This window comes from Danio rerio, chromosome 16 (assembly GCF_049306965.1).
Source record: "Danio rerio strain Tuebingen ecotype United States chromosome 16, GRCz12tu, whole genome shotgun sequence".
NCBI classification, from domain to species: Eukaryota; Metazoa; Chordata; class Actinopteri; order Cypriniformes; family Danionidae; genus Danio; species Danio rerio.
The window spans coordinates 44429136-44454233 of NC_133191.1; the positions used below are offsets into that span (position 1 = coordinate 44429136).

A 25098-nucleotide genomic window follows, 5' to 3' on the forward strand; every position below is an offset into this window, starting at 1 on the left:
AATAAAAGCTATTTACTGTCACTTTTGATACATTTTTGCATTCCTCCTGAATAAAAGTTCAAAGAAAATCTTACTGACCCCGAATTTATGTTCAGCACACACACACACCCAAAAGTAGGCCTATTAATTTGCTCCAAATCAAACACACATTTCTGCTGTTGTTTTTCAAACTCACATTTGCCCTACGGTGAATAGGGCCTATCTTATTTCACTGCGGTTTGCACTCCAGAAGTAAAACGGCAGTTCACATTAACTTTAAATAACAACAGAAACGTCCAGATGAAAAAAAAATCAAAGAAATCATATTATATTTCCATAAAGTGCCTCTTTAACCTCTCCCGCATGTTGTTTGTAAAGGCTTAGCCATTTAATATCATCAAAATACACGGCCTGCTTTTAGATTCATAAAGCCGAGTGTGACGGTGACCAGTGGCAATGGCAATCATCTCAGCGGGACGTTTGCAATGAAAGAGGAAGTTGGAAGTAGGACAGAACATGATTAAAGAAACTGAATATTTTGCCTTGGTGCAGCTCTTTCTCTCTTCTTCTCCTTTCTCTCTCTCTTTCTTTCTCTCTCTCTCCAGAGATTCATGAGTTGCAGTTGTCGCCATCCCCCCAACTTCCTCCATTTTAATCAACAGGATCTATTTACAAAGCCGATGCCTCATGAATAATTCTACAACCTCTTCAGGACAAAACATTGACTTCCTCAATGCTGGAGTTGATATTTTGGTCATGAATCATTTAGAGACGCGTGAGATCCGTTGTTTGTTGCCAGCGCTTAACTTCATATTTTCTCAGTTATTCCGAAGGCGTTTGTGTTTTCCATTCACGTCACGATGTCCCACATTCGCCAGTCCGTTTATTTATTTATTTTAAATACAATCCTTTGCGTCCCGACAATACCATAGCAGACCGTAATTGCATACAGTCATGTTCTGGCACATTATTCATCATATGGAGCCACAGAACAAGAGATAACATAATAGCTTTGGCCAGCTGACAAGCTCAAATACAGTGGCTGCAAATTGCTGATTGTCACATAAATTATTTTCACATTCGGAACGTAAATAGGGGAGGGCGTCCACACGGAGAGTGAATGTGATTTCTCGAGTCATTATTATTTTTGTAATTTGTAATAATGAATCTCTGGATTGTTGGGAGTGCAAATGAGCTCTTAATTTAGAGACTAAACATGAACATGCATTTTAATGACATCATTTGCATACATTAAGGTGGTAAATGTGGCGTCCTGACATATTGGAGTGCTCGGGATTAATTGCTCGGCTGACCCGCTAAACAGAGCAGTTTAACTTCGTGTGTTGTCACTCACTTATCCCTTTCTGCCTCTCTTGATTAGTAACCTTTAACCAGTCAGGGAGCTTCGTCTGAGTTATTCTGCAGGGAGATTTTGCTGGAAATCTGCTGCGCTGGCAGCTTGAAGACTGTCGAGATAGTGTTTCTCACACATAGGTGGTAAATAATAAATAGCACAGCTGTATTACTGTCATTGCTGTTTTGAGAAGCCCAACTAATGCGATTCAAAAGAGGCCTGAATACATGTGTACTGTTTACAATAACATTCCAGCTTCAGTACAAATATGAAGATATTTTCAATTCAATCTGATAGATTCTCTGTTAAAAATATGTTGATCTAAAACTTACAAACAGATCCAGAAATATCTTCATATAAATCAAGCTTTTTGAGTCATTTGAAGAGACTCGGTTGCTTTTTATGATAAAAATATTTCATTTCGGCTTTCTTTTACAAGTACAGTAAACGGTGATCAGGGAACCTAAATTCAATCATACTTGACTGATACGAGAGAACAAACTTCATTGCTTCTTTCAAAAGCTCAAATGTGCCATGTGAGAAGCAAAGATAAACCTGATTGGCTCTTGGACAACATCAGATCTGCGGGTTGATTTGCAAGAATAAACCTGATTGGCTCTTGGAGAAGATCTGGGGTCCGTTCTTCGTACCTTGCTTAAATGATCTAAGATGATTTGGCAGATCCTGGATCTTTTAATCTTGATAACTGATCTCTCGCTAATTTGGTTCTTCAAACAAGTTTGTGAATCAGATTAGAATGTCTGGATAAACTGATCTGAGATCGCTGCGTGTGTTGTGAAGGACAGATCTATCGATCCTCGAAATCATGATCAGCAATGCAACGATTGGCTGACGGCACATCAGCGTAATGACATCATCTGATTAATATTCAATTATCCATGTGAGCAAAATTACATCAAATTAGCAGTAAACTGTTTGTTAAATATGACACGCAATAACCTTCCACATTTGTTGTGAGCTGCAGGCTTTACACTTTCATTTGTCAAGAGTATTCATCATGTATTTCAATGCAAATCAATGTATTTAGTTCTACATTTAGAAAATATTGTCTATATTATAGTAGCCGTTTTTTAATCGGTGTAAAGAATAACTGGTTGTTTACAAAAGCATTTTCATATTCGTAAAGGCGTCTGCAACTTTTGTGAAGCATCACATCACTGGCATATTAATTGTCAAAACATGTTTATGACTGCATAAATGTATTATTGTTTAAAAAAAAAGTCACATATTGTGCATTTCTATCATACACAATTTGTACTAAAGCGATCTAAAAAGTTCGTATCAATAAGTTTTCTCTTTGCACCACCAGGTGGCAGTCTTTGTACTTTCATTTCGAGGGTGCAGATTGCATAAGTTTTATTAATATGTAGGCCTATAACTTTATTTATTTTATTAATGACTATAACTTTATATATATAGTTAAAAATATGTACCATTTTCCCAAGTGTATATAACTACTACTGTAAGAAAATATCAGAATTCAGAACATACTTTCTGTATTATCTTTGCTTGAACTGAGCCGATCTTATCCTGTTTATATGAATTGAACCTGCTCCCGATCAGGTTTGACCTAGCAGAACTGTTGCTATGACAACAACTCTCGGATCAGCTTTGAAGAACGAAACGATCCTGGATCGTGTCAAATCGTCAATATCCAAATCCAGTTAATTGAGTAATCCACGTACGAAGAACGGACCCCCAATCTGCGGTTTAATATACAACAATAAACCTGATTGGGTCTTGGATAAGATCAAATCGGCGGTTGGAAGCACAAAAACAAAGCTGATTGGCTATTGGAGAAGATCAGTGATCTGCGTTTTTTTTTTTTTTACATAATAATAAACCTGATTGGCTATTGGAGAAGATCAATGGTCTGCACTTGATACACAAAAATAAAGCTGATTGGTTCTTGGAGAAGATCAGATCGGCAGATTGATAAACAAGAATTTATCTGAGTGTTCTTCTTCTTTTTTGTATGTCTGATTGTTTTTTTTGTTTTTTTTTGTGAAGCACAGCTGTACCATGTGACACACAAGTAGGAGTTTCATTGGTCCTTGCAGAAGATCAGATGCGCCTTATCACATGCAAGAAAGAGCCTCATTGGTTCTTTGAGAACCTCAGTTATGCCACGTGATATGCAGATTGAAACTTATTGGTTTTTGGTGACAGCTATTCGAGGACTTTGATGACAACTCATACACTTAATACATATACACTTCATTGAACATCTACACATAGACATCACCTATATACTATACAACTGCAGGATAACTACGTTTATATATATATTAGAACTTAACTGATAAACTTATTAGTAGTTAGTTATTAGTTAATTATAGTTTATTCATTAATTTTCTTTTCGGCGTAGTCTCTTTATTTTGAACTGCCAACCTATCCAGCATATGTTTTACGCAGCGGATGCCCTTCCAGCCCCAACCCATCCCTGGGAACACCCATTCACACTCATTCACTCACAAACACAACGGACAATTCAGCCTACCCGACTCACCTGTACCGCATGTCTTTGGACTGTGGGGGAAACCGGAGCACCCGGAGGAAACCCACGCGAACGCGGGGAGAACATGCAAACTCCACACAGAAACGCCAAATGACCCAGTCGAGTGCTCGAACCAGCGACCTTCTTCTGTGAGGCGACAACATACCTCCTGCGCCACAGCGTATTCTTGGGAAAATTTAAATGCTATTTTAAAAATATATGTGCTAAATTGCATATATAATTTAAGGAATTATTGTGGTGCTGGTGTTGTGGCTATAATTTTGCTGGTTGATTTTATTCCTTCACCTTGATTATAATGCCATGTCTTTCTCCTATTCAATTTTATGTAAAACAGTTCATAAGTTCCTCATAAAATCTTGCAAGGAATTACATAATGCTAATAATTTCTCCATTTGTTTTTTTTCTTTGGTAATTCTGTTGTTCATCTCTTTTGGAGTCAAAATTCATTTCATTTCAAAAAGACAAGATATTTTTGATTTCATTAGATTAATGGGATTTGCTTTGGAACAATGTAGTACTTTGTTGATTGCCATCGATTCAACAGCAAAACAAGACAGAGAAAAAAGTGTGACTAATTAAATGTTGGTGTTATTTTCACATATTCAAAATTTCATCTTCCAAACATCTCTGTATTTTTTCATAAAAGAAATGAAGCAATATCTCTTATTGAAAAAAGCTTTATCTGACTTTAATTTTCCTTTTTTTCTGACTTTTCCTTTTTTAATGGCAATGTAATACTCAAAATCACTCTTGCTCTTTCTTTTGTTATTATTGTTTATCATTTTTATTTCTTACTGTCTGAAGAAAACATTTGGGCATTAGTTAAAGATCCTCCTCCCCAATGGGCTATATGCACAGCTAGTGTTTTTCAGCCAATGATGAATTTCCGGTGAAAGCTTTATGTGACTATTTTCAGTTTCATAAGATTCCTTTTTACAGCATCGATGGTGTAATTTAGTTCAAATATAATCAGTTAAATAAACTTAAGCATCCATTTTGGTTGTTTAAGCGTCAAAAGACACAACATTTAAAGACAAGCGCCATCAGGCTAGCACAGAAATTACATTAAAAAATGAATTTCCACATCTTAAAGAAATAATGCGGAATAATACAATTTATTGCAGTGCCTATTGTTTGGTATGATACCCACTTTATATCATATCTCAGCCAGGCAGTGAAGATCGCTGATTTTTAAAGAAATCAGATCGATTTTGTATGGGATGACTGAAATTAATAGTCTGTGTGCCTATACCCCGTTGTTTGTTTTAGAAAATATTCTCTAAACTGCTTTGGAACAATATTTAGTATAAAATGTTTGGTTCATTATTATTATTATTATTATTATTATTATTATTATTATTATTATATTTTTGGTTAGCTGCATGTCATAATAATAAACTAGGCCTTATCATAAAAAGATAAAATATTTTATCTTATACTAAATTCGTTTCTTGGCTATAAAATATTCACAAATTAATTAAGAGTACTGCGATCATTAATTAATTTCATCACTGCTTAAAATCCTGTCGTTTTATTTTGAAAACTATTATTTTGTTTAATTAATATTTTTGGAGATGTATACATTGAAATGTGCAGATGTGTATATTTTAAAGAGGGTTTTTAGTTTATATTTAAAGATTTGTGCCTTCGAATCTTCAGACACAAAGGACTTGTATGTTGAAAAGTCATGAAGCGCTTGTTCGTGATGATGTAATTATCGCTGACGTCACGTTTTGAAGATGGCAGACGCCGCAAACACACCGACACCTGAGAGCTGTATAGCAAGTCATTCTGATGAAGAATATGACAAAAAATGTATTTTCTGTAAAATCTTAAAGGGTGAGATGGGAACAGAGCTTCTACACAGCGTAAGTGTGCTGTCACTTTCGTTTTTATTAACTAAGATGCGAGACGATGTGGTACGATACGAGAATTAGGCTAAAGATCCTTGTATTTGAGGGGTGGGACACAACACACCGATTTGTTTATATTCTACATTATGTCCTCGTATTTTTTTTAATTAGAAATAGTAATTAAGGATATTGTATTTTAAGAATAATGCAGTATTAAATATGAATAGATTATGTTATCTAATTGTATCTATTTGTTAGTGTTTGTATACCCAATTTGTTAACTGCTAAACAGTTTATGTTCTATTAAACATAAATGTAAGGCAGCCTGTTTTAGATCACATTAAGAAGATGGACCCCTCGGTTATTTTAGAAGAGTAGAACCTTTGCGTGTTATTTTTTTTATTATTTTCTTTTCCCTTTCCTTTTCTTTCTTATTTTATAAGAGTAAAATATTTTTATTTAATATTATTAGTTATTTGTATTTTATATTAATAATTTTTTATATTTTTATAGAACCTAAATGTATATTTGTGCATATTTAGGGTTTTGTTTGTTGTGTAAAAAAAAGAAAAAGAAAAGCTATTTGTACTGCATGTTTCATATCTAACATGTTCAATAAAAATACTTTTGAACAAAAACAAAACAAAACATAAACGTATTTCCATCTCTTTTTATAATTAATTATATTATATTCATCACCTATTTGTATTTTAATTTCTAAGTTTAACCAAAGTAACAATAACTCATGTTTATTAGATTAATTGTAAGTTATTAAATAATAATTCAATATGAAATTAATTTATAAATGTATAAATGAAGCACACTATGAATCTAAGAAAAATCTATTCAAATAAAGTATGACTTTTTATGCCCTGTTAATGTTACAGTTGGTATTATTTCACTTTATATTTTTTTATACCTAGTATTACCTACTGTATATTTAACGTTTATCAAAAGACTTTAAATGAAATATTTTAAAATGTAAATCTGATTGAATTCCAAATTTACCATTTTTATATTTTTAGATCTTATATATTATTATAATTATTCATATATTTTAACTCATGTATTATTTATTGCTGTTAATATATTTTTTATTGTTATGACTTTTTATTATTTTAGAACAATGAAATTTTAAAAATGTTGTAAAATGTATCTGGTTTTGCCATGAAATAGCCAGTGAAGTCGATATGGCTATCAAATGTTATATAACTAATAACAAAAATAAAAATGTATAATTAAAGCACAATGTAAAGGCTCTAAAGTAAAAAAAAAAAAAATACATATATTTTATTGGCTTTTTTTCTTATGTTTTACAATAAAAACATTAAGTCAAATTTCTAAGCGCATTTAAAACATCATATGTTGCAAAAATGCTGTCAAAATATTAAAAAGTACAACCATTAATAGAAACAGATAATTATTAATAGAAGTAAAACTTCTATTATTTTTATGATTGTCCTATACTTAAATACTTTAATATTAAAGTTCTATTTTTTTTTTCTTCCCCCAGGATGAGACTGTGTCCTGTTTCCAAGATATCCACCCTGGAGCTCCTCATCACTATCTGGTTGTGCCAAGTAAACATGTTGGCAATTGCAAATCTCTCAGCAAAGAGCACGTACCGTTAGGTAAACACACTGTGAGTGATTAAAGACTGCTGTAAATGTTTAGACATTTTGACAGTAGCTACTCTGGAGCCTTACCACAGTAACAATCTGAAGTAATGAGTGACTTTTAACATGTACTGTCACAATTGCCAGCTTAAATATGCATAACATCTTAGAAATAAATAACACCTATATGTTTGCGGTTTTCAGTGGAAAAGATGCTGGAAACGGGGAAAGAGATACTTGAGAAGAACAATGTGACTGATTTAAGTGATGTTAGGTAATGGAACACATCTGGTACTTAGACTACAATCAAGTTCATATTTATGTAGCTTGTAAATAATTTGTTTTACGGATCTGTTGTATTTTCTAGGTTTGGCTTCCATTGGCCTCCATTCTGCTCCGTCACACATCTACATCTTCATGTTCTCGCACCCGTCAGTCAGATGGGCTTCATGTCACGTTTGATCTACAGGTTAAACTCGTATTGGTTCGTTACGGTAAGCATTTAAATGAAAAATATCCTACAATACAATCCACTATATTCTTTAAAAGCACAATGAATTACATCCACTAAAACTAATAATTAGACCCACATGGAATCTGTGCCCGCAGAAATATGCAGATTTCCACATATTTCATGTTTCATATGTTTATTTACTTTTGTAAATGTATGTAAATATATATTTATTTAGCTTTATATATTTATTTCAGTTATATTATTAAATAATATGCAAATGGTTACATAGTTTATGTATAAATTAATTTGTAAATTAAAATTTGTATGTAATATAAATATTGTAATTGTAATTCCGAACAGGAGTGCCGGTTAGAAATAAAATGAAGAATCAAATTATCAATTTAATAATTGATGGATAAAAAATGTATATAAATAAATCACAATTTTAATAAAGTTGATTGGTTGCTGTCTAATGACATTTTTTTCTTCATTTTTTTTTTACTCGAAAAATTAATGTAGCAAAAGGAAAAGAAATGCAAGTGGTAAATAGAGAGAGAACAGCATTTGTCAAATGCCTTTTTAAAAAGCTATTTATATTGTGCATTTAAATGCGTTTTAAATTTTTTATTAATACTCTATTTATTGTTTGATTAATCAGTGTTTTAAAAGATGAATTAAGTAAACATATTATAAAATGTTTTATTTATTTATGCTTTTTAAAGTTATTTTTAAATGAATAATGTATTGTTTTATTAAATGACATTTAAAATCACAATTTAAATAAACACATTTAAATATGTACGTTTATTTGTCCATTAATTGTGCATTCAAATTGTAATTTGTTTATACACATTTATTGATTCAATTAATAAATTGATATTTTAATCTTTGTTTTATTTTTAAATGGCACTCCTGGTTCTCCATTTATATGATTGTTGTAATAAGTAATATAATAATGTTTTTAGTGGTTGTATTATTTGGGAGAGCTACTGTAGTTTTGTTTACCAAACAATGCTTCTAATAATGGATTTTAATTGTAAACATTTTATTTATTTATTTATTTATTTATTTATTTATTTATTTATTCTTTTCTTTATTTCTTTATTTATTTCTTTATTGATTTATTTATTTATTTATTTTGTGTTAGGTTTTCTGCTTCTACAAATCCACTGATTTGAATTTTTTTAATTATGTTGTAAATATATATGTGTGTATATATTTATTCCTGGTGAGGACACTGGCATTTAGTTTATTAAACTTGTCAATAAAAAAAAAAAAAAAAGAAACTTAGTTGAAAAAACTGCATGTATACAACTAGAGTTTGCTTGTTTCGACACATTATTTAAAATATGTGGCTAAAAAATAACTAAAAAAGCCTTTTTCTGATGAGGGAAATAACCTTTTCCATTGGTCCAACTGCCACACCATTCAAAAAAATGTTTAGTGTTTCAGCTCCTACATTTTTAAAATCATTCCACATAAATCCACTGATTTTATTTTTCAAGATTTTATTTATTTTATTACAAAATTCTGCACAGAAATAGCTAAAAGAAATTCTGTCTGCCTAATAATTACTTTCCCTCTGAGCAGGTTAGTGATGTATTAACAAAAAAAAATGTTTTTTTGGAGCGTAGCAAAATAGTGGCCATTATTACGCCTTTTGAATGAGATCTTTTGTCTTGTAATTGGAACAAGCAAATCGTATTAGATTAGAATGGACAAGCTACTGTGGAAGAGGAATGAAAACCTTTTTTGTTTTTGAGAGCGCAGGCAGATTACTGATGCTCCTGGAGCGGAAAAATCTCACAGTCTTAGCTATTACATCAATATACAGCTTTTTTGTTTAAAATGATATCATTTTTTTTATTTCTAATTGTTTTGAAGTGTGCAAATACAGTTGAAGACATATTTATTAGCCCTTCTGTGAAATGTTCATTCTTTTTCAAATATTTCCCAAGTGATCTTTAACAGAGCAATGACATTTCCACAGTATTTCCTATAATATTTTTTTCTTCTAAAGACAGTCAAATTCCTTTTAGTTTGTCTTGAATAAAATCAGTTTTAAATGTTTTTAAGAATTCTATTTAATATTATTGGCATCCCTCATTTTATTTTGATTGGCTACAGCACAAACCACTGACTTTCCTAGTTAACAAACTAATTAACCAAGTTGAGTTTTTCAATTACACTATATTAACTAGTGAAATGTTATGTATTGTCATCTTGAAAAACACAAATGAATTGAGTTATTATAAATTTGTTATTAAAACTTGTATTTTAAAATGAGTTGAAAAAATCTCTCTGTGACAGGAGGGCTAAAAAGTTGTGTTTAGCTGTATGGCTGAGCGACTGTCAGGGTTCCCACGGATAATGGAATTTATGGAGTATCATGGAATTTTAGGAGGTCTATTGCAGACATTGAAAGTCAGGAAATTTTATATACAGTGGGGGAAATATGTATTGATCACCTCATAGTTTTTCTAAGAAAACATTTTTCTAAAGATGCTGTTGACTTAAAAAATCACTGCATGTTGGTAACAACCAAAGAAATTCATATATGCAAAGAAAATAAAACAAATAATTAGTTTACACATTAAGTTATGCGTAATAAAATGAAGGGATGCAGGGAAAAAGCATTGAACACATGAAGAAAGGGAGGTGTAGAAAAGCAGTGAAAGCCCAGCACAGCAGCTGAAATCTCTCAGTAGATCTTCAGTAACCCTCTGCCCTTCCTCATTGTAAATGAATATTAGCTGCTTCAGTCCAACACCTACATTATCAGGATGATGAAGAGGAAACCAGAGTAGACATTTCAGCAAAACAATGATCCAAAACACAGCAAAGGAAACACTCAAATGCTTTCAGAGAAAGAAAATCAAGCTGTAGAATGGCCCAGCCAATCACCTGACTTGAATCCAATAGAGAATACAAAATAAAGATCAGATTTGATAGACGAGACCCACAAAACCATTAATATTTTTACACTCTGTTAAGTCTGTGAAAAACACACATTTAAGCAATTCATGTGACTTCATTCTCCACATGAGAGGCGTCTTTAATCATCCTGTAGTTAGGCCCACACAGAATCTGTGCATGCAGAAATCTGCAGATTTTTAGCACTTCGAGTCTTTTTTATTTACCTGTGTAAATGTGTGCCAATTTATATTTATTCATTTTTAAATACATTTTAGTAATGTTATTGACTAATATGGACATTTATTTAGAATACAGTTTGTAAAGTAATATTTTCTCTTCTTAAGTAGATATATTATATGGGAGACTTGCTTTGTTTACCAAATAAGTGGATCTAATTGGATTTGCATTGTAAACATTAAACAAAAGTTAAAAAGGTATATATTTTTTTTATTAATTTCATATATTAAGTTTTTAGCTACGATACTCCCAAAACCATTTTGCATAAATTGTTTTTTTTAATGAAATTCTGTGCAGAAAATGCTGTGTCTGCAGATTATTTCTGGCCCTTATCATAAGTCATAGTAAATCAGCTTTTTAGTCAGTAAAAAGTCAGCGAATTTGTGCACACTTTAAAATACTTTGTATGCTCTGCTTTGTTTTAAAAGGTCTTAAAATGTCTGAAATCTACAAAAAATAAAATAAAATTTAAGCCTTAAAAAGTCATAATCAGTCAGATCAAGACCCATCCAATCACCTCAATAGAATTTTTAACAAAAGTACAAATTTTAGCTCTATTTACCAATAGGGTTTAACTACCTTCCTTACAATAACGTTTGTTTAATAGCTCTCCATGTGTTTATGGATACTTGCTGAGGACAATGACCTTTACAGACTGTTGTGCACACATTTAGTTTATTATAGCTTTTAAAACTTATCAAATTGCAAAAAAAAAAGAACCGTTATGTTGAAAAAAGTGCATTTACACAACTAGAGTTTGCTTGTTTTGACACATTATTTAAAATATGTGGCTAAGAATTTATTCATTTTATTGATGAGGCAAGTAAAAACCTTTTCTATTGACCTAACTGGATCCTTAGAGAAACTCATTAGGGTCTAGCCCTAATTCCATTCATAATAGTCCTAAAATGTCTTAAAATGTCTCAAGCTTGACTTGATGAGGCCTGCAAAAACATGTTTGCATTCATGGTAATGTCTGTGTAACTTTGGGCTCTGCAGTAATTTGCTCCATCGTCTCTTTTTTTTTTTTTTCCAAATGTGAAACAATGGCCTGGTTTAGTGTTGCATGTTTACAAAAATCTTACACATATAGTTTTTGATACCAGAATTTGTACAGTATATAAACTCTAGAGTATACAAAGTATACTTTTGTATAATCTCTTGTCTGTCTTCCTTTGCAGGCAGACCAGTTACTCCAAAGACTGAACTCTATGGGCTAAATATTACCACACTAATGTAGTGTATTGAAACTCCAAATAACACTAAAGATTGAGATGCCCAGAGCCATGTTACTAATAACAACCGTCCAATCTGTTTGTGATGACGGAAGGTCACAGTTGAGTGCCTCTGGGTTATAATACTCATTAATGCTGCAATCATTGTTAGTTATATCATCGGCCAGACGGGCTAATCAAATTTGCAGCTACTTTTGAATTGCTTGTGAACAAAAAAGGCATGCAGAATAGTAATGACACTGATAATTTTGACAGAATCATTAATCTTTTATGGTGAACAGTTGGGCTTCTTCCAGTTTTACCAAGATGATATTTAAGTATGCATTGCAGCGAGAAAGACTTTTAAATATGAATATGAATTAAATATGAGGTAAAAATGGTAATTAATCTCAATAATTGGCTTTGGCCTTTCACCTCACATCAATAGGCCAAATTCATTGTTCATTGATTCTGTGTTTTTGTTACTCTATAATATACAATCCACTCTGTTTGCCTTTATATAAAGACTAATGAAATGTTATTAGCTCTGTTTATATCACAATGTACTGTATTGGCTGAAAGGGATAGTTCACTCAAAGATTTTCATTGTCATCATTTACTCACCCTTGTCACACACCTGTTTGTGTTCGTTTTTTTCTTTCTGCTGGACACAAAAGAAGATGTTTGGAAGAATGCTGAAAACCTGTAACTATTGACTTCTATAGTAACACCTCAGTCAGCTGCCATTCTTGTTCATAGTTTAGTCACATCCCGTTTAGATTACTGTAATTCCCTTCTGTTTGGCCTCCCTAAAAAAACTCTTCATTTTTTACAACTGGTACAAAACGCTGCAGCCCGCATAATCACAAAAACCCCCTCTATCTGTCACATCACACCCATTCTACAACAGCTTCACTGGCTTCCCATCTCTTTCAGAATTAATTATGAAATGCTTCTTCTCACTTTTAAAGCCATCCACAATCTTGCTCCTCCATACCTGGCTAATCTTGTTCATATCGCCACACCGTCTCGAACAGGTCTTCTTCTTCCATTCACCTCACTGTTCCCTGTCCGCCTTGTCACCATGGGGAGCAGATCTTTTAGCCACTCTGCTCCTCAGCTTTGGAATTCACTCCCTACTGATCTCCGTAATTTAGACTCTCTTTCACAATTTAAGTCCAAACTCAAAACGCATCTGTTTAAAACAGCCTATTCTCTTTGACTCGCTTGCATTTTTAAAGTTTGTATTGTATTTTATTGTTTTTATTGTGTTTTTATTTGAATTATTTGTTTTAGCTGTCCTGTACGGTGACCTTGAGTGTCATGAAAGGCGCCTTTAAATAAAATGCATTATTATTATTATTATTATTATTATTAATGTTTTTCCTACAGTCAATAGCTATGTTTCCATCCACCTATTTTTCTGCACATTTTGGGTATGTGCATTAAAAAGGGTTGATGGAAATGCCAAGATGAGCGTATATTTTGAAAATGCGCATAAAAACATGTGCATAACAGAGTAGGAGAAACTTTTCATTCACTAAGATCATGTGATGATAAAAATGTGCGTGAATGGATAAACCAGCAGGCTAAGCATATTGTAATACATCTGAAATGTTGTTTTGGTCATTCTAAAACGCCTGAACCATTTCAGTATTAGTGATATTATATTATTAATTACCTCCAGAATCAAGAGCATCTGTGCTCCACGTCAAACGTCACCACGTGTTCATTGCATAAAACAAATCTCATTTTACTGTTGATATTTGGCGCCAGTTAATCAGGAAGTGACAATTTTTTTGTTCTCTTTGACTCATTGGATGGAAACGGTGCTTTATTCACACGTCTTTTGTGCGATATTCCAATTTTGAGCATACATTTAATTTGCATCTTTGGATGGAAACGGTTATAACTTTACAAATTCTTCAAATATGTTCTTTTGTGTTCAAACGAGAAAAAAAATCATAGATGTTGAGGGTGAATAAACTGTGTGTACTGTACATTTTTATGTGTTTGAACTACCCCTTTAGAGCCTGTATGCCTCGTATGTATTAAATTTTTGAAAATGTAATGTTTTAATTGCACTGTATGACATGCATAACATGTAAACAAAATAAATAACAACCTGAAGATGTGCCATTCTCTCTTTTTTTAATGGTTTATGTGCATCAAATCTAACACTTGTTCATTACTATACCTTAAAAAAAAGCCTTGACACTGTGTACCAGAATGATTATGAAGAAATACACTAACCGGCCACTTTATTAGGTACACCTGTCCAACTGCTCCTTAACGCAAATTTCTAATCAGCTAATCACATGGCAGCAACTCAAAGCATTTAGGCATGTAGACATGATGGTCAACACGATCTGCTGCAGTTCAAACCGAGCATCAGAATGGGGAAGAAAGGTGATTTAAGTGACTTTTAATGTGGCATGGTTGTTTTTTCCAGATGGCCTGGTCTGAGGGTTTACAGAATATCCAAAAAAGAGAAAATATCCAGTAAGTTGCAGTTCTGTGGGTGCAAATGCCTTGTTGATGTCAGAAGAGAATGACCAGACTTGTTTGAGCTGATAGAAAGGCAACAGTAACTCAAATAACCACAGAGGTATGCAGAAGAGCATCTCTGAACGCACAACTTATCGAACCTTGAAGCAGATGGGCTACAGCAACAAAAGACCACACTCCAGCTGAAAGGCAGCTGACCGATGTGTTACCATAAAAGTCAATAGTTACAGGTTTTCAGTATTCTTCCAAACATCATCTTTTGTGTCCAGCAGAAAAAAAACGAACTCAAACAGGTGTGACACAAATAAAGGGTGAGTAAATGATGACAGACCACTCCTGTCAGCTAAGAACAAGAAACTAAGGCTAAAATTTGTACAGGGTCACCAAATATGGACAATAGAAGATTGGGAAAAAATTGCCTGGTCTGATGAGTCTCGATTTCTGCTGCAACATTTGGATAGTAGGGTCAGAATTTAGCGTCAACACCATGAAAGCATGGATCCATCCTGCCTTGTATCAACAGTTCATGCTGCTGGTGGTGGTGTAATGGTGTGGGGAATATTTTCCTGGCATACTTTGGCATACCCATTAATACCAATTAAGCATTGTGTCAATGCCACAGCCTACATGAGTATTGAGCCTATATGACTCTTTTTTTTTTATTTTTTTTTTAGTCTCTAATAGGTGTATGCACGTTGAGAGTGAATTGTATCACAGTTCAATGAGAAAATTTATTCAGAAAGAAGTCATTTGAAGCAGTATACATCTGTGAAAATATTCATATTTATTGGTTTGTTTTTAACTATGTGATTGACCAATAAAAGACAAGTCATATTTGACTGTTTTACCTTTTTAAATAGAAACATCACACTTTCTAAATGAGAATATACCATTTAAAATTAAATAGTTTAAATCTCACTAGAAACAGTTTCTTTGGCAAAAAAAAAAAAAAAAAACACTCCTAACCCACATTTAAATAAAATGAATTTCTATAAAGCAATCTTTAAAAATAGGGGCCCATTCCTTCCAAGGATAGTAAAAGTCATGATATCGTTTAAATTCGTTTTTAAATATAGATTTCTAAATATTATTATTTACAATAATAAATTCTAATAAATATTAAAGTATTTCCATTGCTGGAAACACACTTTTATAAAGTTTTAAATAAAATGCTTAAAGCCGATTTAATATATGAGCATTTAATGCAGCAAATGACAAAAAAACAGCAGCACATGATTACAAGAAAAACTGTTATCATCCATCAGAGGCTAATATAGCTATTATTCTTGGTATGAATGGGCCTTAAAGGGATAATTCACTCAAAAGGGAAAATTCAGTTATCATTTACTAGCACTTGTGATGTTGTATTGCTAAATACAAAAACAACAAACTGAAATGTAATCCATTATCCAACAAAAAATCCTGATCTTCACCATTGGTTTCTGTGCACAGCTGCACGTTTATGACCTTCTGTATAGACGTTTTCGCACTGCATTTATTCCTGGGTTTTAAACAACGCTTTTAACCTTGGGTCAAGGAAGTTTTCATGTTGTTTAATTTAAAAGTGGAGTTATAAAACCCTGGAGGACAGTTAGCACCAATTTTGCTTTGTTAACCCCACTCTGTGGTGCCAAATGTGTGCAATGTGAAACAATGTGCTGTTACAATGTTATGGCTAGATAATTATGACACAAAAACAGCATGTGTCGTACAGTAGGTGAGATTTCAGAGTGACCATTACCGCCGCACAATCTACCGCCGCCGCTTTAAAAAAAAAAAAGTGCTTTTTAGGTATGGCCCCAGTACTCTGCTACTTGTAAATAAAGATAAACAATGAAACAAAGCATTCATTGTAAGTCCTTCATTATTCATTAAAAACAACTAGGCTACATTATTTAAAGGAATAAAAAATAACAAATAACCTTTGGGGTGAAGTGCTTAAGTCCGCTTTATTCAGCATCAAAACACTAGTTACTGTGTGATTGTGTTGGTTTGTTTGATAAAATAATAATAATCTAGCCTAAATAAAATGAAAGTGAATTATTTACCGTTTCATAGAGAAGCCTATATTCATATATTTCTGGTCACAGTTTGACACAGAGTTGACAAACCTGCGCTGAAGCTGTTCGCCTCTTTGGCAGTGTCATAAACTATATTAAGTGTGAAAATCACTTGCTATTGTGGCACTTCATTGCGATTTGTCAAATGTACAAAAGTTACATGAAATATAAACAAGAGAAAATCCCATCCAGTATCTATGCAATTTGTTAATAAACACATCTAAATTGGAACTGAGGAGAATAAAGTATGGATTGTATTTTGTGCTGTGCCTTTATTAATCTGGATTTTTTTCATACATGTGCCCTGTGTCTAGGTATTTTAAAGTGAACTGCTGCATTAATAGTCTTATGAACACACAGTTATGCACAGATATCAACAGTTAAGGTCAAACATTTTGACAAATAGTTCAGTTAAAAATGAAAATCACTCCATTATGTACTCTCCCTTAAGCTATAGTTGGTGTGCATGACTTTCTTCTGTCAGACAAAAACAATCGGAGTAGTTTTAAAATTTATCCTCAGTTCCATGCTGTATTATAGTGTTAGTGGCCCACTTTTTGATGTTTTGGAGAAAAAAACATGAATCCATCATAAAAATAACCCACACAATGCCAGGGGGTTAACGCATGTCCTATGAAGTGGATAGATTGTTTTTCTAAAAAAATAAATAAATTAAATAAATTATATATATATACTATTTTCATGATTTTTTCTTAGTGCTGGGCAAAAATGAATCGGGATTAATCCAAAATAAAAGTTTGTTTTGACATAATATATATGTGTGTACTGTGTTTATTTATTATATATAAATACACAAATGCATGCATATATTTGAGAAAATTATTATTTCTATTTAGATATAAAATATATATGATACAAATTATGTCAATTCTATGCAGCCGTTTTGTTTCTACCACCTATATGTAATACATTTATATCATACACACACATATATTTTGCTAAAACAAACTTTTATTTTGGATGTGATTAATCACGATTAATCTTTGCCCAGCACTGTGATTTTTTAAACTGTAAACTTAAATCACTGATTCTCACTAAATGCTCAATGCGCATTCTCAACTTTTTGGCTGATCTCTTGACGTGACACATTCATAAAGAAGCTCTAGTAGACAAACAAGGATAACTAAATTCCTGAAAAATTAGAAAAAAATGAGTAACATTTTACTGTAAGAGAAGAGTTTTTTTTTTTTTTTTGCACAGCGGTATTTGATTAAACTGGAGTACATCACTAATGCACCACACAGTATGTCAGCCAAGAGGTTGTCAATGCGCATTGTCAGTTATTTGATTTCACCATACATAAAAGAGAAATATTTTTGTTACAAAAACACATTGATCTGCTTTATAACATGTTAACCTTCTTGCACATTATGGGTTAGTTTTTGGAAGCTTCAAAAAAAGGGCCACAACCAACACCATTATACAGCACAAAAGAGGGGATAAAATTTAAAACTACCCAGATTGTGTTTGTCAAAAGTCAAATACACCGAGGACGGCGTGAGTGTGAGTAAATTACGAGGTTATTTAAACTTTTGGTTAAAATATTTCTCTAAATTTAGGTTTGTTGCTCACCAAGCCTCATCATAAAAACCTCCTGAAAACTTAATAAACAGGACATATTGCACAGGACCATTGTGTAATACGTTTACCCTTTTTTTTAAAGCCAATATATATATATATATATATATATATATATATATATATATATATATATATATATATATATATATATATATATATATATATATATATATATATATATATATATATATATAAACAAATCTAAACAGCATTTATTTTTGTAAATCTTGTCCTAATATGGGGCAAAAATAGCATATTAAAACAATGCTACATTGTTAAAAAACATCCGTAAATTAGCAGTTTTCCATATTTTGTGATTCATCCTGTTTGCATTTATGCTTTTGAATTGCATTCTGGGACTTTGATCTCTCTTGCAACAACTTTTAACCTTAAAAAGTTTGAAGTTTGAGTTTTATTAACATTTTATGAGTTTAAAGTTATACAGTATACTGTCTGGGGTAGTGTTGTACTGTATATTACAGTGTAAGATATGAAGTCAGCCTCGACTCAGCTTCCACTCTTAATAGTGTACTGATGCTCATTTCCTAAAAGGGCTGAATTATGATAGTAAAGAGAAGTCAACAGTTTGTTGTCTCTGTATTGTTTGAGATGACAACATCTTTAGCAAATGGTAACAATTGTAGAATGGGGATGGGTATTTGGCACGAGGAAACCATCTCAGACAAGGGGTGTTAAAACTGCATTAACACAGAGAACAGCTGTGTCAACAGCCAAGGAGCAACTTCAATAACATGTAAAGCAGGGGTCTCAAACTCAAATTGGTGTGGGGCCATATTAGTGACCGACAATTTCCAACTGACAAATCAAGTCAATCAGCTCAGCTCCTTCTTTTTTTCTTGTTGTACATATTGAAGGGTTAGTTTAAATTTCTATTAAAATACTACAAATTAATAATAGGTATAATAATAATTATAATATGTCCCAATCAATTGCTGTTTAACAGATAGCGTAAGACAGCAGAAAAGAGTTTGGGTAACTTGTTGAGTCCTTTGTTATCTTTCTTTTTTTGTAAAACTACAACAAAGAGGGGGAAAATGTGCATATATTCTCATTTACTTTAACATGTTCCATTTAGCCAGCAGTAAAATTTTGCTAATGCACAGATTTTATACAAATCTTAATACATATTAGGGAAATATATTAATGAGAATATTTGAATCGATCATTAGCAAAATGATCATGTTTACAACACAAGCATAACATGTACAACAAAATACACACGGAATAAAACTCATCAAATTAAATGACCCTTGAATATTTACAAAAATAGAGCTTTAGTAAAGATAGAGCACTTACAGGCATATATTTTAACATTTAAACCAGCCACAGAAATAATCTGCATGTGTGTTACACTTGACTGCACACTGAGAGAAACTAAAAGTAACCCAAACCTATAGTACAGTACTTTAAATGTCCAGGTTCAAAACCACAAGTGGATATATGCGACAGCACAACAATGATGATGATTGAAAAAATATGTTTTGTTGGGCTAAATTTCGTTATATTTTTGATGTCAGTTGCAGGCTGGAGGGAGGAGGGGGGTTGCAAATGGCTCGCAGGCTGGCAGTTTAAGACCCCGGATCTAAAGGCAAGTCTATAGCCAACATCTAAAACAGTATAAAAGGTTTGAGTGTTCTGGGTTCATTCTGACTCTGATGAAACCAGGGTACTGTTGTGTAGTTTGAGACTGCTATGCGGAATAAACATCTTCATTGAGTTCTTCTAAGTCCTCCTGATTTTTTCCTACAATGGTACAAAAACCTTGTAATAAACTGACAGTACATTTTAAGTTATTCTACACTCTCAGAAATAAAGGTACAGGAACTGTCACTGGGGCAGTACCTTTACAAAAGATACATATTTGTACCTGAAGGGTCCATAATGGTACCTTAAAGGTACTTTTGAGGTACATTTGGGCACTAAAATGCACCTTTGAGGTACCACTGTGGACTCTTTGGGTACAAATATGTATCTTTTAACCAGATAAACTTTGCTGTTATTTTGGGATTTCGGCCTGGATTTTGCCTACTCAAATTTAAAAGCTTCCCAAATCCACATGCAGAGGTGTAAATGCAAATATTGGGTATCATTTTAAAGAAAACCCATTAAATTTTCACTATTGAAAGTGTTTCAAATATCTGTATATGTGGTCTGTGCTATAATAAACACCTAAGAAAAGAGGCGCTGTTTGTATTTTTTTTATAAACTCACATTTGAAAGTGTATCTATTAGGTTCTGTGTGGTCTAGCGTGCTGTAATTAATTTTGCTGGTTCCTGCACATGTCTGTAATCAAAGGAAAAAAGAAAACTGTCTCCACCATAAACTATGCAAAAGTTATTGTATTCCAACTGATGAGAGGTGCTATACAAGCCAAAGGGATCGATCCTTGTTTTCATATTTCACTATTCTTTTGTTTGATCAAACATAATTCACTTTGTTTAAACCACGTCAGACATATAAAAGTATTACTTATGCACATCACCTCAAAAACAGAGGAGAATGGCCCTGAAGCGCACAGCATAAGGTAAGAGATGACAGCTGTCTGTGCTATCTGGGGCTGCTTTGTGATCATAAAATGTATTTTTTTCACTTCTGCGCCATGGAAACACAGCGATTTATTCGACAACTGTTTGATATGTGAATATATTTCAGTAAAAAGAATGCTAGAACCGTATGAGCACCGGCAAGAGCTGTCATTTGAGCTATAACTTGTACATGCGTCATATGAAAAATATGACAATGAACCAATGTTCAATACCCAGCTCGGGTAAAAAAAAATAATGTGTATATTTAGGTGTAAATAACTTTTTTACAGTAGAATAAAAAAACAAAGCAATGCATATGTGCATAAAATATAGATTCTACACTTTCAAACGAAACCACTTAAGAGGGTCTGGTGCAATGCTAGCCCTTTAAATCTTACAGTGAAAGTCAATGATGTCACGGACTCAGTATCGGGTCCCCAGAGTTTAACTGGTTAAAAAGCTACTGCCCCAGTGACAGCTCCTGTACCTTTATTTCTAAGAGTGTAAAGACTTATTTCTCTATATGTTATTTATTATATATTATTTCAAACTTCAAAAATGTCAATAAAAGTGACTTTGTTAAACTGTAGAGTTGAATTTTCAACATCAAAAGTTGACAGAGCAGAGATCAAGCTTCCATAATGCACTTCAAATCCATTAATGAACAGAAAACACTTACGGAAGTAGGGAAACTGTTCATTGACAGATATTGTTTACAGTGTAGGGTGATTAAATAATGCCTTCATTTTCCTTTCATGTGTGAACGATCCTTTTAATAGTGACTTTGAGGCAGGCACATGGTGTCCATCTCTGCTGTAAATCCCTGTATCAGTGTGATGATTACTCCATCATCTCTGCCCTGCCACAGCATCTCTCCCTCAAAGTGCACCAGGCCTTGTTTGCGTGCGCGCAGAAGAACTCCCACTAGTTTATTAGAGATGTTGACATATCTCTCGAAGAGAGTCCCGAAGCGCACAGCCGTCCTGCCATCGTCTCCGCTCTGCCCAATCTCCCTAATGACCTGGCAGAGCTCAGTGACCTCTCTGTTCATGAGGAAATGGGCATCTTTACCTCTCTGCTCAGTTTTGGAGCCCTCTAAAGGCCTGCCATAGCCCTCCTGTCCTCGTTGAATCTGCGGAGGAGTCACCATGCCGTTGCTGAAAGGGTTTTTTTTCTGATTCTCGCAGTGCTCGTTGGACCATTTCTGCCAGTTCTGTGTCAGACCTTTGACGGATACGGTGCTGGTCTCGTCAATGTTTTCCTGGCACGGCGCAGGTGCTTCATCCGCCTCCATGGTAACCTTTGCCTCAGAGGATGGATCTAGGTTTCAGCATGCTTCACTGTTGGCACAACACGGGCCGCGAGTCAGAAGATTGCATGTCGAGCAGGTTTTAAATAACTTAAAGCCTCACAAAGTCTACAAGAAAGAGTGACCCAATGTAATCAATACTAGCCTGTCTTGCTAAATTATGTCATAAAGATGTGTGTGTGTGTGTGCGTGTAGAGAGAGAGAGAGAGAGAGGTACTGACATTTAAATTGGGAATGGAACCACACAAGTTTACATTAAATAATAGTTTACTAAACAAATAAATTAAATTGTTGCATGGCAAATAACTACATTTTTTTCTGAAGCACCAAAATATTATGTATGTGTGTGTATGATTAGTTATTAATGAGCAATACACACACACACTACCAGTCAAATGTCTGGGGTCAGTTTTTTTTTAAGTTTTCTTTTTTTTTAAAGAAAGCTATTCTGTTCATCAAGGCAGCATTTATTAAATGTAAAAAATGTTGTTAAATGTTTATTACAATTTTTAATAACTGCTTTCTTATCGCATGTAGTTTCAAATTAAAATATAACTCCAGTCAATATTGCTTTTATTACTATTACCATTAATAATAATAATAATAATTATTCATATTAGAGTGATTTCTGAAGGATCATGTGACTGAAGAGTGCAGTAATAAAGCTGAAAATTCATCTTAAAAATAATTTATTAAATACTTTTAAACAGTTGTTTTATAGTGCAATAACATTTCACAATTTTACAATTTTTTACTGTATTTTTGATTAAATAAATGCAGCTTTGGTGAGTAGGATAAGCTTGTTTTAATATATATATATATATATATATATATATATATATATATATATATATATATATATATATATATATATATATATATATATATATATAAACAAAATGTGTAATAAAAATAACCTAAATTGTAGTATAAAAAATGACCACATAACAAAATAAAAGCTAACATATAATTATTAAAATAAAAATATATAGCTAATCATAAATGAAAATAAATATTAAGCCTGCATATAATAAAAATTAGTTTGAGGGAAATTAATGGAAAAATTAGTATGTAGATACTGCATTCATAGTTTCAGAGTGTTTTAGTAGTTTGGCCTGTGAAATGTTGTGCTATATGATAAATATCAGGGAATATTTATTGCCATTTAACCAAATTTAATTTGGCAGACGTACATTTTTATCCAAAGACAAAAACTTACAAATGAGGACAATAAATTAAGGACAAGCTATAAATGAATCCCAGTTAGATGATTATATATAATTTTATACATTTACAGCTCCTTTTTCTGTTAAATCTGTTATTGCTGTGTTCATTACACCTACAAATAAATACACTATTAAAGAAACAATCACATATTTATATTGAATTTATACAACATTTATTAGTATACTGAAACGGCACATATTACGACTGCAATTTCTTTAAATTTAGTCTCTTTTTAAGAGTATTTGCTGAAATGTGAATTACAGTTTTTCAACGTTTATAGGAAACTATGTTTATATTAATAACTTTATATATTTATAAGAATTTATTATCAGAACAAATCTTCAATCGACCCTGTTTTTAAATCAATACTTTTTCAGCCCTTACGAAACTGCAAAATAAAATACCTACAGTAAAGAGCTTTCAACAATACGGCGTCGAATTTGATACAGAAATGCATAGTAAAATTACTATGGACTCTTTACGACCGCTTAATGATGTATTCAGCTTTACAAAGATTTATTTGACATCGAGATACATACGCTAAAAAGCATTTTAAAGCCCTTGCTATAATAAAACCTTACCGCCCTTGTTTGGCTTCATAAAGATGCTCGTCAAGCTGTAACAGCGATGAAAGTGGATACATTACAAGTTGTGCAGAGGATACTTTTCTGACCTCCGGTGAGAGTGATTGACGTATGAACTAACCAATGAGAGCACGAGATTCGTGTCACTAATCGTGATGATGAGCCAATGACAGGCGCAGATTTTAGTCCCTTAAGAAGTTAATGAGCGGATAATCGAGATTAAAAGATATCAAGCGACACCTAATATTTTTCATCGACAACAAAAGCTTTGTATTTATTATATAAAGTAATGATTATTTATTAATGAGCAACTATTACTACCATATTTATCTCATTTTACTCATGGTGACTTGATGAGAAACATGCAAGTCGCAAAATTTAATCTGTTTAGGAGATTGTCCTTTTAGAGGATTTGCGTACGGGGATGCCAAATAGGAACTGTTGTTACACGCACAATATACTTGTCGGATGATGTTGAATGTTGCACACCAACATGGCGCTCCACTGTGGTCGGGCGTGTAGGCAATATTTACTTCATCTGGCACACGATAACGTCGATTTTAGATTAGCGGTAAAAACTTTAGACCTTTATTTATACTCAAACTTTAATGTAAAAATTCGTATTTAATTATTTAAACTGTCAGTACGGAGTTTTGGACTGTACGGCTGATTGTTGTTATTTTGCTCAGCTGAAGTATTGTTGGTTTATTAGTACACATTAATAATTAACTGTCTGAATTTTTTAATTGTTGTTACAGGAAATAAAAGCATTACTCTCTCTAAGGGACCGGCCGTTTGAGACACCCGAAACATTTAAAGAAAAGGTAGTGTCGAAATAGTTTTTCACTTGGCGTAAAGTAATTGTTATGAATTATTTAATTTATTAGTTTTGACTTTTCTTTTCTTTATAAGTCTCCCTTCTGGCATCTAAATGGCTTGTCAGAAGACGACATACGGAGTGTCATGTCCAGAACGGTTTGTGGAAAGTATGTTGTAATATTTTGTTACATAATTTAATTGAGATAAAGTTGGTTTTATATCCGCACATTTGGACTTTCTCTTTACATCGTTTACATATCATATATATTTATAATATCAT

General features: G+C 32.7%; 3 protein-coding genes across 10 annotated transcripts in view; 2 read left to right on the forward strand and 1 right to left on the reverse strand.

Annotated features, from left to right (window-relative positions):
- The first annotated feature begins 5570 nt into the window (after window positions 1-5570).
- hint3 (histidine triad nucleotide binding protein 3) lies at window positions 5571-22318 on the forward strand. Of its 4 annotated transcripts, XM_073925357.1 has the most exons (6): window positions 5601-5740; window positions 7239-7356; window positions 7546-7615; window positions 7709-7835; window positions 19871-19941; window positions 22067-22318. In XM_073925357.1, the coding sequence occupies exons 1-5, from the start codon at window positions 5612-5614 to the stop codon at window positions 19937-19939; spliced, it is 513 nt and encodes a 170-aa protein (XP_073781458.1). In that variant the 5' UTR covers window positions 5601-5611; the 3' UTR covers window positions 19940-19941; window positions 22067-22318. The 4 variants fall into 4 exon arrangements, with proteins under 4 accessions (NP_001313397.1, XP_073781458.1, XP_068070127.1 ...); NM_001326468.1 differs by lacking the exons at window positions 19871-19941; window positions 22067-22318 and adding an exon at window positions 12130-13471 and having other exon boundaries at window positions 5571-5740; XM_068214026.2 differs by lacking the exon at window positions 22067-22318 and having other exon boundaries at window positions 19871-20077.
- On the reverse strand, window positions 21439-24098 carry si:dkey-29b11.3. Its single transcript, NM_001386392.1, has 2 exons — window positions 23997-24098; window positions 21439-22219 (listed from the first exon to the last, which is right to left on the reverse strand). Exon 2 carries the CDS (start codon window positions 22171-22173, stop codon window positions 21652-21654), a length of 522 nt encoding a protein of 173 aa, NP_001373321.1. The 5' UTR covers window positions 22174-22219; window positions 23997-24098; the 3' UTR covers window positions 21439-21651.
- A 122-nt stretch (window positions 24099-24220) lies between these two features.
- Window positions 24221-25098, forward strand: part of trmt11 (tRNA methyltransferase 11 homolog) — a 40365-nt gene continuing 39487 nt past the window's right edge. For 4 of the 5 annotated variants that reach the window (XR_012391367.1, XR_012391369.1, XR_012391368.1 and 1 more), the window contains exons 1-3: window positions 24483-24570; window positions 24758-24823; window positions 24912-24985. Coding sequence is in view for 1 of the 5 variants with exons in the window: in NM_200216.3 (NP_956510.3) it covers window positions 24493-24570; window positions 24758-24823; window positions 24912-24985 (218 nt within the window). In the remaining 4 variants the exon portion in view is untranslated. Of the gene's footprint in view, window positions 24571-24757; window positions 24824-24911; window positions 24986-25098 lie in introns of all 5 variants that reach the window. The other variant, NM_200216.3, reaches the window with a different exon arrangement.